At 50.6% G+C, this 14,059-nt stretch overlaps 6 protein-coding genes across 6 annotated transcripts; 2 read left to right on the forward strand and 4 right to left on the reverse strand.

Annotated features, from left to right (window-relative positions):
• Nucleotides 1-713: 713 nt before the first annotated feature.
• On the forward strand, nt 714-2,505 carry OT_ostta02g02460 (Phosphate transporter; the record flags this gene model as incomplete). Its single annotated transcript, XM_003075009.2, has 2 exons — nt 714-843; nt 977-2,505. The coding sequence occupies 2 exons, from the start codon at nt 714-716 to the stop codon at nt 2,503-2,505; spliced, it is 1,659 nt and encodes a 552-aa protein (XP_003075057.2).
• A 215-nt stretch (nt 2,506-2,720) lies between these two features.
• On the reverse strand, nt 2,721-3,816 carry OT_ostta02g02470 (Pre-mRNA polyadenylation factor Fip1; the record flags this gene model as incomplete). The annotated part of the gene is made up of 3 exons (XM_003075012.1): nt 2,721-3,628; nt 3,682-3,715; nt 3,769-3,816. 3 exons carry the CDS (start codon nt 3,814-3,816, stop codon nt 2,721-2,723), a joined length of 990 nt encoding a protein of 329 aa, XP_003075060.1.
• A 1,552-nt stretch (nt 3,817-5,368) lies between these two features.
• On the reverse strand, nt 5,369-5,944 carry OT_ostta02g02475 (hypothetical protein; the record flags this gene model as incomplete). The annotated part of the gene is made up of 1 exon (XM_003075013.2): nt 5,369-5,944. One exon carries the CDS (start codon nt 5,942-5,944, stop codon nt 5,369-5,371), a length of 576 nt encoding a protein of 191 aa, XP_003075061.2.
• A 290-nt stretch (nt 5,945-6,234) lies between these two features.
• Nucleotides 6,235-7,044, reverse strand: OT_ostta02g02477 (hypothetical protein; the record flags this gene model as incomplete). The annotated part of the gene is made up of 1 exon (XM_022985068.1): nt 6,235-7,044. The coding sequence occupies one exon, from the start codon at nt 7,042-7,044 to the stop codon at nt 6,235-6,237; it is 810 nt and encodes a 269-aa protein (XP_022840758.1).
• A 1,455-nt stretch (nt 7,045-8,499) lies between these two features.
• OT_ostta02g02480 (Probable helicase MAGATAMA 3) lies at nt 8,500-11,051 on the forward strand (the record flags this gene model as incomplete). The annotated part of the gene is made up of 4 exons (XM_022985069.1): nt 8,500-8,713; nt 8,761-9,140; nt 9,191-9,439; nt 9,492-11,051. The coding sequence occupies 4 exons, from the start codon at nt 8,500-8,502 to the stop codon at nt 11,049-11,051; spliced, it is 2,403 nt and encodes an 800-aa protein (XP_022840759.1).
• OT_ostta02g02490 (WD40 repeat) lies at nt 10,995-13,334 on the reverse strand (the record flags this gene model as incomplete). The annotated part of the gene is made up of 1 exon (XM_003075015.1): nt 10,995-13,334. One exon carries the CDS (start codon nt 13,332-13,334, stop codon nt 10,995-10,997), a length of 2,340 nt encoding a protein of 779 aa, XP_003075063.1.
• Nucleotides 13,335-14,059: the final 725 nt, after the last annotated feature.

Consider the following 14,059-nt stretch of genomic DNA (forward strand, 5'->3'; position numbering starts at 1 on the left):
TAGGTGTCTATTTCTCGCGAGTGTTCTACGCGCACAGGCGCTCGACGTGTCACTTTCATCCGCGTTACGGGCTTCAGAAAGGACTTTGAACGCCTTGTGGTGTTCATCGTATCCACTTAACTGTGGTGTCAGCGCGTATTGCACGTGCTGTGCATGTGTCATCAACCCTAACTAGGGTTTGGTTAGGGTTTATCTAGGGTTTGAGCAGGATTCAAGGTGTCTCCTCACGGCTCTGTCAGAGTGAGGTTGTTCTACCTTCTACATTCGACTGAGCGATTTCTTCTCGTGAGAACGTCAATGATCCGATAGTGTGTGATGGATACTACGTGTGGCGAAGCATGCGCACGTCCTCCCTGCCTCGTCGGCGCGTTATCCGCGCACACATGTCGCGTGTTGCGAAAACTTGCCGAAATTTGTGCAAGGTAAATCAGGAGAAATGCCACCCCTAGTAACACATCCGTATATTTTCTGTATTATACGTAAATGGCTCTTAAGTCATGATTGGTCGTTTCACACACTCCCCAAAACAAGGCTGGATTTAGGCAGATCCCGCTTCAGAGAGTCCCTACATGACTGACGAGTCACGAACCGCCAAATACTTTTCCAGGAAAAGCAGGAAAAAGGAATATTCTTTAATATTCTCGGAATATTTCACGTTCTTGCGGCCTGGCGACGCTGACGGCGTTACTTCACGTCGCGCTTTACCCGTCTCGATGAGCGGATCTGAAGCCCTCGCGCACGCGGGTCGCGCGCTCCTCATGGCAGGAGGCGAAGCGACCAAGAACTTCGAATGGATCGTCGTCATCGGCGGCTTCCTGGCGTTTTTCGCCGCCTTCGGCATCGGTGAGTCCCGATTCAATTTCCAATTCTCGTTTGTAACGACGCGCGCACGAAAGTAGCACTCGAGCGAGAAAAAACCGCAGAAAGTTCTAAGAAACATCTCGACTGACGCGAGTAACGCCACTCCGCCGCGCAGGTGCTAACGACGTCGCAAACGCTTTCGCCACTTCCGTCGGTTCCGGCGCGCTCAGCATCAAGAGCGCCGTCGTGCTCGCTGGTGTTTTCGAGTTCTGCGGCGCCATGTTCATGGGTGGACACGTCGTGGAAACGATGCGTAAGGGTGTGACCGATCAAAAGTGCTTCAACGGAAAGTCGGGATCGCACGATCCCGTCCTACTGATGTATGGCTGCCTCTGCGTCATCTTTGCAGTTGGCGTCTGGCTCGTCGTGGCGTCCGCCCTTGAAATGCCTGTTTCCACCACGCACTCCTGCGTTGGCGGTCTTATCGGAATGACGCTCGTTGCACGTGGTGACGACTGCGTCGTTTGGTCTAAGAAGGCGGACGAGTTTCCGTACGTTAAGGGCGTCGCTGCCATTGTCGTTTCCTGGGTTCTCTCCCCGGTGATTTCAGGCTGCTTCTCCTTCGCTATGTTTTTGATTCTTCGAACGCTCGTGATGAGAAGCGAGAACTCTTTCAGCCGCGTCTCTTATGTGTTTCCGGTGTTGTTTGGTGCCACTCTCATCATCAACGTTTTCTTCATCGTCTACAAGGGCTCTCCTCACCTCGGTCTCAAGGACACGCCGGTGGGTACGGCGTGCGCTGCCGCATTCGGAGTCGGTGGCGGTGCCGGTATCCTCTCATACTTCTTAATTTCTCCGTACATCGTTAGGCGAACCGAGGAACTGTACGCCCAGGAGCAAGCTGAACAGGCTGAGCGGGGCTCCGGTAAGAAGGTTGAAGAAACGGTTGTTCGCCAGCCTCGCGAGTATCCCAGGGGTGTCTTTGGAGCTCCGACTCGCGTCTGGTATGCGATCCAAGATCACCTTGAAACGTCTCTCGCTGTCAAGGCCTCCGACCTTATCGAGGAAGACATGGCGGTGAACGCTATCCACGACAACGCTGAGAAGTTCGACGAAAAGACCGAGTTGAGCATGAGATACCTTCAAATTTTGACGGCGTGCTGCGATGCGTTCGCGCACGGTGCTAACGACGTCGCGAACTCAATCGGCCCCTTTGCCACCATCGTCCTGGTTTACAAGGCTGGCAAGGTGAGTACAAAGAAGAAGGATCCCATGGGAGACGACGCGTACTGGATTCTCTCCCTTGGTGCCCTTGGCATCGTCGTCGGTCTCGCTCTGTATGGTTACCGCATCCTGCACGCGCTCGGGACCAAACTCGCGAAGCTCACCCCTAGTCGAGGTATTTGCATTGAACTTGGCGCTGCGTGTGTCATCATTTTGGGATCTCGAATGGGCTGGCCGCTTTCCACGACTCACTGCCAAGTCGGCGCCACCATGGGTGTCGCCATGCTTGAAGGGCGTAAGGGCATCAACTGGTTCATCCTCGCTAAGACTGTGGCTGGTTGGATCATCACCCTCGTCGTCGTCGGTTTCTCGACTTCGGCCTTCTTCGCCCAAGGCGCATTCGCTCCGATGGTTCACTACCCGTGCTACATCGCTGCCACTGCCAAGGACTCCATCTCCGAGGCGCTGTGCACGATTTAAAGTCACGTACGTGTTCTCGCGTGCTGCGGCGCCTTTAATAATAAGACAAACCCTGAGAGTTACCAAGGGTCACCTTACCGTTATTAATAGTAACCTTCAAGGCAATTTAAGGATGAAACGAATCGTTTCCATGTTAAAAGTCGCACATTTTCCCTCGCGTTAAAGGTCGATATGCTGCTTTCACTACAAAAGACGCGACGCGGTGAGGGCATGTTTCAACTTTGAGCGCTGTGCTGGACGATGCGCTTTTTCAGTTCGAGCATACGCTGCTGGAGCCGGAAGTTGAGCTGCGGCGTCATCACGCCACTTTCCATCGTACTCTTATACTCCTTCTGAAGCTCTTCGATCTGTTTTTGCAACGCGTGAAGCATCCCAACGTCGTCACCAGAGTCGGTGGCGTTGCCTCGTGAGCTGACTTCAGAATGGTTGCTCTGAGCTCCCACGTCGGCGGCTCCTCGTCTCGTAGATTTTACCCCACCGTCTCGCGCAAAGCTCAAATCAGGGATGGGTGCAGAATTGCGATCGACGTACCGATCGTCAGCCGCGTGAACACGCGCTTCGTCGGAGGAGATGAACTGGGGGCGGGACTGTTCGCACATGCTGAGTGGTTGTGAAGGTACTTGCGTCGCGGCGAATTCCCAGCCACCGATGGCTCTTCGTACTTCAGGCGGTAGATCTGCGTCAAGCGCGGAAGAGTCAATGCCGTACGCTTCTATTTTATTTTGTAAATGCTGCTCCAGCCGTGATTTTCGAATACTTTTGACGTACTTACGCCAAGATCTTTCATCCAAACCATAGTTGAAGAACGCACTAAGGTCTGCGCCTCTCTCTCTCCACGGGGCAACGTCTATGTTATCTAAATCTAGATCGAAAATACCTCCGTGACCGAGCTGAAGAAACTCTTTGTATTCATCTGGCGGAATGAAACGTGCGCCTCCACCTCCACCAGGAAGGACTCTCTGCCCCTTGTCGTCATATCGAGCATTCGGTGTTTGCCCGTTGTACGTGTTGAGCCTACCGTCCGGTAAGTGGGATAAACGCGCCTCTTGTTGTACTGGAGCACCGGGTGGCGGTGCCGGTGGCGGTGTCAGCAGCGATTCCTGGTTGTGTCTCTCTAAAACTCCTGCGAGCTCAGTCAGGCAAGACTCTGCAAGAAAGTTTTCGATTGCGTCTTACTCTCGGTTCTCTCTCTCGTGGGTTGGGCGTAGAGCTAAGTTATATAGTTTTAATTGGAGAAATGCGTAAGAATTATTAGTGGCTCACCTGACCGAACAATTCTAACTCGTCGTCCCGCTCGCCGCGGACGCTCATTCTTTCCCAGCACGTGTCCTACCCGTCTAAGTGGCCTCTAGTCCGCTACAGATTTCGACGAGGACGCGTGAGTAGTGCGTGAGATCACTCCAATTATGACGTCGCACCCCGATCGCTTGCGCGAGGACGCGGCGAGAACGCAGACGGCCGCGGAATGCCGAGTAGATCTCTTCTGCGGGTTGTTGCTGAGTTCCGTTGTCAGTCAACCACTGCAGGATAAAACGGGTGGAACAGAACGCTGATACAAATATTCGCTCGGCATCTTCACGAGTTGCGCCATTCATACATCTACAAGTAAGCGCTGGCGCGTGGTCACCACACGATGTTAAAGATATTGCATTAATGCCCGTGACGTGAACAATGTATGTATTGACGAGTCAGGAACCGGAATTACCCCCCTCAAAAGGTATATGGATTCGTGGAGACCTGATTTTCTGGACCCGCGCGCCGGCGCCGTCCGAGCGGTCACTCGAGGGCGCGTTGTGAGCATTAACGTGCCTTTGGTTCAAACCTCTCGTTTCAACGCTCGCGGTAGCGGTTCGACGACGCGCGGCGCGCGGCAAATTTCGGTAAAATCGAGCAATTTCCGAGCCGCAGAATTTTTTTTCAAAAATGTATGGGAAAAGGTAGTTTTTGGACGACGGAGAACGCTGTAGACGCTTTCAGACGGCGAGATCGGCAGTGATTGGTGTCGTCACTGTTCACAACGTTCGTGCGGCGTCGAGGCAGGTAGGGTGAAGATGTTGCGCGATTCAACTCATCGGTCACTAAAGATGCGTTCACGATGCCACCTGGAGATACGTCAAAAATCGGTCACGCTGCCCCGCACGACAGCTTGCTCGATCGCCTGACGCGGAGTTCTCGAACGCGCGAACTTCGTCCGTCGTTGCCGCGAATCTCGCGCGCGCCGTAGACGCTCGAGCGGTCGCACTGTGGAGACCAATCGATGAATCACATCGCGTGCAGTCACATCAATTTGCACCTTAACGCGCGTTGCGACGCCGAATCGCGACGAAAGTCGCTCAAATTTGGAGAGGAAAGTGAAAAAACGTCGACGAATCGATCCGCGGCGTGAACTCGCGCCGTGTTTTCTAAACCCTAGAAAATAGGGTTTACGGTCAATATTGCTCGCCCCAGCGTCGCGCCTCCTTTCGACGCCGCGACGCGCGAGCGCGCGCGATCGGCAAACGAGACCGTTCGCGTTCGCGTTCGCGCTCGCGCTCGCGTTGTCGCCGTCGCCGCGCGCGGGCCCAGAAAATCAGCTCCCCAACGCATCGCGACTCGTCGCGTCAACGAGGGGTCTTCGACGGGTCGTGACTCGCGTTTCTCTCGTGTACCCCCTCGCCGGGTGGTTAAAGCTCCAAAAAGAGGTCGATTCCCGACACGTCGTGCGCAGTGTCAAAATCCATATACCGCGGGAGGGTCACCGACCCTCGAGTTACACTCTTCGGGTATGGTGACAATACACTACAGTTCTACCGGTACCCCCAGTCTATTTCATCAGTCTATTTTGCTCCATACGTCGTTGCACTTTGCACAAAGAGACACGCTCTCAGCGTGCAATCATAATTGATCTGATCCTCGGCGTCATTGTACGCTTTTTAGCACTTAGCCACATTCCTTTCATGCTCAAAACCCCTTCAAACGCACACAAATTTTGAGTGGCACGCAGCAGCTTGAGCCTATTCTGAGAGGCGCTTTGTTCACACTTGAGAACCATACCTCCTCGAAGCATACCGTATGCGACACACCGTTCGTTAGATCCAAGGCCTAGAAAGATCTTACCTGCGGAGAGTGTTGCGGTCACAGAGTGCATAGCGTATCCAACGCAGCGTGCTGCGATCTCTCCACCAAGCTGGGCCGTCAGAAATTCTGTACGAAGGTGCGAACCGACATCGACAACGATGCCAAGCGGCGAAACTTTTGTAATGACGCCAACACAAGTTTCTCCTAGCTTCGGGACGCAGCTTGAGCCGCGAAATGGTGCAATTTTCCGTCGTCCAGCAAGTTTCTGCGAACCCGCCGTCCGGCACACGAACTTGCACACTCCACGTCGAGACTGACTTTCAGTAGCGCCGCGTCGCTGTACTTGAGGCGAATCACCGGGTACAAGCAGCAAAAAGGTCATCCCAAGCCGAAGCGCGAGACTGTTGGTTCCAACACGTAAACGACTCGACTACAGGACCGAACCGCGCTTCACTGTAGCACGGCTTTTTCGCGGGAAGCCGACAACGAGTTCTGGGATAATGAAGAGTACCTTTCGTCGAGCGTTCATGACTCGAGAGTATTCGTGTATGGGTAAACAGTGTCCGATTCGGAAGGTATCCGGCGTTTTTTACAGGGGTCTTTTTTTCGCGTTTTTTTCTTGAGTTACAACTCAGGGCAAATCGAGGGGGTCGCAACTTTTGCAACATAAATTTATCGTGGGAGAGAAGAAGGGAGTGAGGCATGCAGACCTTCGTAGTCCAAAGTGCGCGCCACCCGATCGTTTGCGTCGTCCAAATCCAAGGAAAGATCGAAAGAAATGGGTTCTTCGTGCTTGATACCGTGCGGTGGCTTGTAATTGTTCGTCCCGTTGGCGTCGAGGATGCATTTGGTGACTGCAGTTTTGACAACCCAGCATCTCTGAAGTCTCTCGCGGTCATGATATTCATGGTATTGCTCCACCATGAGGTTCCAAAACTCGTCCTTATTGGCAGCGCTGTGTTCGATCTCACGTTCGTGCTCTTGAACGAACTTTGATAGCGACCTAAAGAAGCAGAGATCGTTCAAGTTGGTGTCCGGCGAGTTGGCCGGTTGCAACACAAATTTGATCATTGGCGCTTGCTTCCCATCGATGCGCTTCCGTTCCTTTCCAGCAGCGTTTAAAGCGTCCATGCACTTCACATGAGGCCGTGCGCCATCCATCTGTACAAAGACGATGTCAAAGTCTGCCATTTTCGTATAGATGTCCGGGATCAACTTCTCGGTGACTAACTCGTGGAACATGTGTGCCTCAACATCACAGTCTTCGTCACACACGTCTCCTCGTTCGTGAAACTTGCTCCTTCGCTGCGCAACCTTTTCGCGTGCGCAGCGATACATTCCTATTCGTCCGTCGAAGTCGCCGCACGGTCGCGCAACGGCGCACAGGCCCATCACTTTTTGAACGAACCGCTTGCTCTTTGTCTGCACCCTTGCTCGCCGCTGCTGTCCTGGGTGCACCTTCACAGCTCTCTTCCGAAGCATATCCCACCATTTCTCGTCAATGTCGATCCATCCTACTGTTTTTGTCTTTGCTACGTTCGGGTATCGCAAGTTTTCCGTCCCCGTCCAAGTGTAATCAAGATGCTGCTTTGCCCACTCCAATCTTCTCTGCACGTCTTTTGCGCTGAGGCAAGGTACATAGCGCTCGCACACTTGGCGCCAGCCGGCTGTTTTACAAGATTCAAATACAGTTGTACACGATACGTCCTTACCTGTTCTTTCCGTGAACCGCTTCGTGATCGATTCCCACGTGAAGTAACCTTTGAGCTCTTCTGCACAGATTCTCGAGCGTCTTCATGTCATCCTCCGTCAATGCACGCGGGCGCCCACTTCTCGGTCGAGAATCAACGTTTTCCTCCGTACGCCACCGACGTAGGATCCTGTATCCATGAGTCTTGCTTATATTCCATTCCTTGCATACATCTGATACCGAGGCTTGTCCGTAACGCACGGCAAAGTGCACACACTTGGCAAAAGCAACCCTCTCCGTGTCGCTCAGTTCCCGCCCATCGCGCTCTCGCACGCCGGTTGGAGCCTTGAATGGACTCAACAGAGGACCAAGAACTGTGCGCGAGGGTGTTTTCTCACGCTTCCGCAGCTCTCGCTCACCAGTCGAGTGCGCGCGTCGCCGTGAACCTCCAACTTCGTCCGTCGACGCGCGCGATTCAAACTCGATGGCGTGCGCTCTTCCTCGCCCCCTGAGCGCTCGGTGCCTTGGTTTAACACACCAAGCGGCCAAAACATGTGAAACTTGGCACACGAGCTCTCCGTCGCGCCCCGGGTCGATTTGTGTCGTCCGCGCGTGCGCTGACGCGCGGAGCACGCGCGTTTCGAATTTTTTCGTCGATGGGCGGGCACGCGTAGAAAAAAGGAGAAAACCCTAGGAGGGGTAAAAATTTAGCTAAATCGCTCTCGAACTTTTGCAACTTTTTTCGCGTTTTCCTATCATTTGGGAGATCGAGCAAAATGGAAATCATCTTGTTGCGGCGATTTCACGTAAATTCAGAGAGAAAAACTTGCATGGGCGTACGGGAAATTTCAACAGCTTTCCAACGGTATGCGACACATCCCGATCGGATGCGATGTCGCTTATAACAAAGCTCTTTCCCACTACTTTCCGAAAGGAGGTGAGTACAACCGCAATTTTTGCTCTTCTTGCATCTTGCAGGTTCAATTTTCCCCACCACTAGCGCATGGATAACGCGCGCGGAACGCAACGAGAAAGCGCGAGTCCGTAGAGATTTAGCCACGCCCCTTCGTCGTGATACCTCCTTCCCAGACGAAACGTGTTTTTGGTCGAGATACCGGGGGCCCTTTACGACTCGACACTTGTAACAGAGAGTTGCGACGACGTCAGAGTCTAGCGTACGGTACGCCTTTCTTAAGCTTTCCACGTCCTATAATCATCACAGAGGCTTGATCCTAGCCTACCGTAGCATGTCTATCGGTGTGGTGGACTACGATTCGACGCAATTCCCGTCACTGAAGCAGTTCGAGCAACAAGTTGTGTACGTCACCGAAGAGACAGTGGGCAACATTGTCAAGATACCCTGCGTGTTCAACCACTTGAACGAATACCGGTCGAGGTTCTATCGACTTTTACTTGAAGAAGCGAAATCAGACGTGCGAATCGCCTACGAAACTACGCTAGGTACTCATACCTGTCACAAGACATTCCTTTTCCTAACTGTAGACAAGGATCCCAAGGTGCATTGAAGATAGCCGTTCAGCGCACGTGGAACGAAAACGGCTGTACATTTTTCGAATTTTACGTTCGAAGCGTGGATAGACCTCCACTTGCTGATGGCACAGTTGTGTATCTAAGTTTGTCTGAGTTAAGTAAACCTCGATCACACACAAAGTGTTGTGCTTCAGTCATAACGCAGTCGAATGAACGGTCTAACAAAGTCGAAGCGAGATTGATTGAACCCATCAGCGAAGCAGCTCATGATCTAGGCAGTATATTGGAATGTATACGTGCAAGCTCTGCAAAGCATCTTTGGGCCATCCCGGCAACCCGTCTTACGACCCATACGCGGCACTTTGATGCGTTGGCCGCACTTCAGGATACACGATCAGTGCGTGTAACTTTCAAGTAGCTTTTGTTCCTCTTCTGATAATTTGATAGCATTTCCAGCGTTTTCTCATCAAGCCAAGCAGCTCAAATGTGGAAGAGCCTGCAAGTTCTGCACTTACGAAGCTTGGACTTGAAAACTCAAAGTTTGCTACCTTACTCAAGTCAACTCTGAATGATCCTCAATTCGAAGCTTTACTTTTATCGGCACATCATGCTACTCGTTTTTCGTGTTCTGATCACTATTCCGTACCTTTTTCATTGATTCAGGGTCCTCCTGGTACAGGGAAAACAAAAGTCATCGTAAGTTGTGAGTTATCATATTTGATGAAAATGATCACTTTTGCCAAAATAGACTAGTTTGGCCAATGCGCTCCATTTATTGCAGTTTCAGTATTATTTTGACTCAATTACAGCATTGATCAGTCGCCAGTCGAAGGCACAGGCGCCGTCCATGAAAAGAAAACGAACTATGGTGCATGCCGTTGACACACAAACGCTGAAACCCCGTATACTGATATGTGCTCCTAGTAATGCCGCGGTCGACAACGTTCTTGATCGTATCATTCACAATAGATTCTTGCAGATGGACGCTTCGCAATATTCGCCTGATGTTATGAGACTAGTGTCGGGTGAAGCAAACGTCTCGATGACTGCACAGGCCGTCTCGATAGAACACCGCGTGAAAAGCCTCGTGGAAATGTCAGCGGATGATTGGAGTGCGTGGTACTCGCGTCAGTATCATACTTTTACTACGTCAGAATTGAAACTAAAGGAGAAATTTGAAGCACAATGCGAAGATGAGCTTTGGGAATCAAACATCCTGCAGTTGCATGAAATACGTGACAGAGCACTGGGTGATCTCGCTAGACTGGAAAGACTTCGTCCTCTTCATGGTGGATCCGTAGCAGGAGATCTTCGAATGATACGTGAGATTTCTGATGATCTCGCTGCTTCTTTTGTAGACGAAGCAGAAATCGTATGCTGCACGCTGACTTCACTGAGTAAGAGGTTCTTTCGAATTAACTCGAGACCTTTCAAGACAATCATAGTCGACGAGGCATGTCAAGCGATTGAGCCGGCGACACTAATCCCATTAACGATATATAACGCTCACTGCGTACTGGTCGGTGATCCGCAGCAACTCCCAGCCACTGTCAAATCAAGAGTCGCGAAAACGGCACGTTATGATAGATCACTATTTGAGAGGCTGATGGAAGCTGGAGTGCCAGCAAAGCTACTAAGTATTCAGTACAGAATGCATCCTGAAATCAGGTGCTTTCCGTCGTGTGTATTTTATTCGGGAGCGTTGGTAGACGCGCCGAAGCTTGATCAGAGCAGGTATTTGCCAGCTCACAAATATTGGCCTTTCAAGCCTTTCATGGTGTTTGATGTAGTTCAAGGACAGGAAGAGCGAGCGTCAACTCTGTCACGATACAATAAAAACGAGGCAGTCTTCATCGTGGATTTACTGGTGAGATATCTTACTTTATTCCCATTAACTCGCAAAAGCAGACTTGACATCATGGTACTGAGTGGTTACAGGGAACAATGCACACTCGTCCACAGATTACTTCAGCAGACGTCGATAGTCAACTGTGTCAATGTTAGTACCATTGATGCGTTCCAAGGTCAAGAAAGCGATGTGATTGTTCTATCGTGTGTAAGAACGTCGGCAACTGACATTGGTTTTCTTGCGGATCTGAGGCGCTTGAACGTGGCAATAACGAGGGCCAGGTGTTCTCTCTGGGTCATCTGCAAATGTGAAACCGTGTCGAAATTCCACATTTGGCAGCTTTTGTTAAAAAATGCTAAAGAACGCGGATGTTACACAACTAGCTTAGACGCAATATTTTCATCAACTAAGGAAACTAAGCGTACTCTGTTCGCTAAATGTAGTGATGGTTCGGGGTAAGACCGCTCTTGTAAAATTCTTTGCAGTACATAAGAAGTTGAGTGTACCAAGGTTTGTACTCGTGGTCCTACCCAGACCTCCTTGTTTTCTGTCTATTTCAATGGATAGTTGTTTCAATTGTTTGGTATCCGTTTCGCTATCGTGTGAAGTGCTTATCACTTTAAGTATGATCATAAGGAAATATTCCAAATGTTCAGACACCGATAGAAGCTCCTTGCACACGGTCAGGAAATCTTGTGTAACAACTCCTGAATGACCGCATAAAAACACTTTTTGCTCCTGAATAGGTGTGTTGTAGAGCACTGCCATCAGTAGAGATGTATTTTTACTCAATAAAATCGCTGAATGGATGACGGAATTGAAGTCCTTGCGTTGCCAAGCACCCAGAACATTAGACAAGCTCGTATCTTCACTCAAGTGAGTGCGCCCGTGGTTTCCATTTTCTCCCTCATACTTGTATATATGAACACCTTCTTCGGCAATAAGCCCCCATGTATCGGAACCTGCGCTATAAACCAGTTGACCCACATTATTTTGAGTGCTCAGGGAGGCACTGGGCTGCGACGTATACTTCTTCAGTAGGACAAAATCGTGCGAATCATAAACGCACAAGTTTGCGTCTGATGAGCTCGCGAAAAGTAATGTTTCGCTTGAGTTATACTGTAGAGAGACGAAATTTGCGGAGACCCCCCGATCTCCTAGTGTATCTCGACTATAGTCGGCTGAGCCCAACATCTGGTTATTTTGAAAGTTCCAAATTAGCAACTGCTGACCCATAACTGCTGCCACAAGTTGCCTCTTACCAGGCGCTACTGCAACCGCAAGAACTTCACGAGTATGCGGTAAAAGTTGACAATTATGTTCACTGCGTTCCATATCCCACACACGCACTGTGTTGTCCCACGAACCTGATACGATGAAACCGGTGGAGAAGCGCAACGAAGATATTACTCCAGTATGACCCGAGAGGACATCAAGAAGCTGTGCGCTCTTGAAGGACCAAAGTAGTATTTGACACGAGTCTATAGCACTCGCACATACGATTTCACCGCTTTCATCGATGGCGACCTCGTTGAATCTACTGTCAAAGGGTGAAGTGAAGACTCGAAAGCTACGAAGTCTGACAGTGTCATACGCGCGTACAGTTCCATCATAACCTGCTGAGACGAAAACGTTACCGGATTGAAGATGTTTTACAGATGAAACAACGCTTTTATGCTCAATGAACGTCGCTACGCACAAACTAGCTCGGATGTTCCACAAATTGATGATGCCGCTGTGTGATCCAGTGACCAGGTTATTTCCTTCGAGACTCAAACTCACACAGTTCACACTCGCAGCTTCGTTTCGTATATCTAACTTGAAACTCTCCGATCCAGACTCCCACACCACTACTCTTTCACGTCCAATTAAGGCGAGGCAATCTGTCATCGTATCGAAACAACAGTGCTGTATACGAAATCCAAAAATGTGCTTCTCGACTTGCTCCGCACTTCTAGTTTCAAACAGTTTTAAGATTCCAGAAGGTGAGACGGCTGCCAAATGTGTTGCCGTAGTGTTGAATGCTGCACACTCAACTTTATCGTCCACTATCAGTTTTTGATGGCGAGTCAACTTGCTCAGATGTATGAAGCCGTCGATGTTGACTTGAGCCAACGACCATAATAATAAAGTTCCATCGTGATTCACACCAATGGCGTTCGTCTCGTCGCTGAAAGCTAAAGCTACTGGTGTGAAATACTCACCAAACGACATACTCTGATACCCCTCGGACTCAGCGTACCAGTACAACTGTTGTAAGTTACTTCCGTGGGCCATGAACCAGCCTAGCTGATTTTTTCCTGCAAAACTGGTGAATGTACCTTTATCCACAAATGCTCGCATCATTGATCCCAAAGATTTGCTGCTACTCATTTGCCATATTTCGATCAATTCTTCGCACAGAACGGCTATGTGTATCCCATTAACGTTCGCGTTTGAGATGATTTTCACTTTTCTGGGACGCTTGACGTTCTTCTGTTGCACCTTTTTGCCTGTGGATGTATTGAACACTAGAAGGTTTCCACCCTGGTCCAATGCAGCGAGTAGGTTGCCATCAACATCGATATCAAATGCCTTGATATAACTCGTTCCACTCACGAATGTGCGTCCACTTGTAGACACACGAGTATCAATATCCGAAATCGCGCCGCCAGTACTGACGAAGAGTCTCCCTTGAGCGTAAACAGTGGCGCAAGGCACATATGGTGCGTTTAGGATGCTCTGGACCTTGAAATCGGGCATTAAAATCTGTTTGAATGCCACAACCTGCAGCTTTCGCGCGGAACGCAAGTGTCGCGCGAAGTGATGGTTAGTGCTTCACAACCAGGGCCGAAGTTGTGAAAGTGCGTCAAAATTAGGGTGGCACGCTCTGGTTGGGCGTGGCTAAATCTTTGTCTGAAGTAACTTTTTATCGTCCCTGTACACCATATTTAATATATATTGTCACCATACCCGAAGAGTGTAACTCGAGGGTCGGTGACCCTCCCGCGGTATATGGATTTTGACACGGCGCACACGACGAGTCGTGAATCGACCTCTTTTTGGGGCTCTAAAATCCCGGCGAGGGGGTACGCGAGAGAAACGCGAGTCGCGACCCGTCGAAGACCCCTCGTTGACGCGACGAGTCGCGATGCGTTTGGGAGCTGATTTTCTGGACCCGCGCGCGGCGACGGCGACGGCGACAACGCGAGCGCGAGCGCCAGCGCGAACGGTCTCGTCTGCCGATCGCGCGCGCGCGTCGCGGCGTCGTAAGGAGGCGCGACGCTGGGGCCGTCCATATTGACCGTAAACCCTATTTTCTAGGGTTTAGAATACGCGGCGCGAGTTAACGTCGTGGATCGATTCGTCGACGTTTTTTCACTTTTCTCTCCAAATTTGAGCGATTTTCGTCGCGATTCGGCGTCGCAACGCGCGTTAAGGTGCAAATTGATGTGATTGCGTGCGATGTGATTCACCGATTGGTCTCC

Source organism: Ostreococcus tauri (assembly GCF_000214015.3).
Source record: "Ostreococcus tauri WGS project CAID00000000 data, contig chromosome 02, whole genome shotgun sequence".
In the NCBI taxonomy this organism is placed as follows: Eukaryota; Viridiplantae; Chlorophyta; class Mamiellophyceae; order Mamiellales; family Bathycoccaceae; genus Ostreococcus; species Ostreococcus tauri.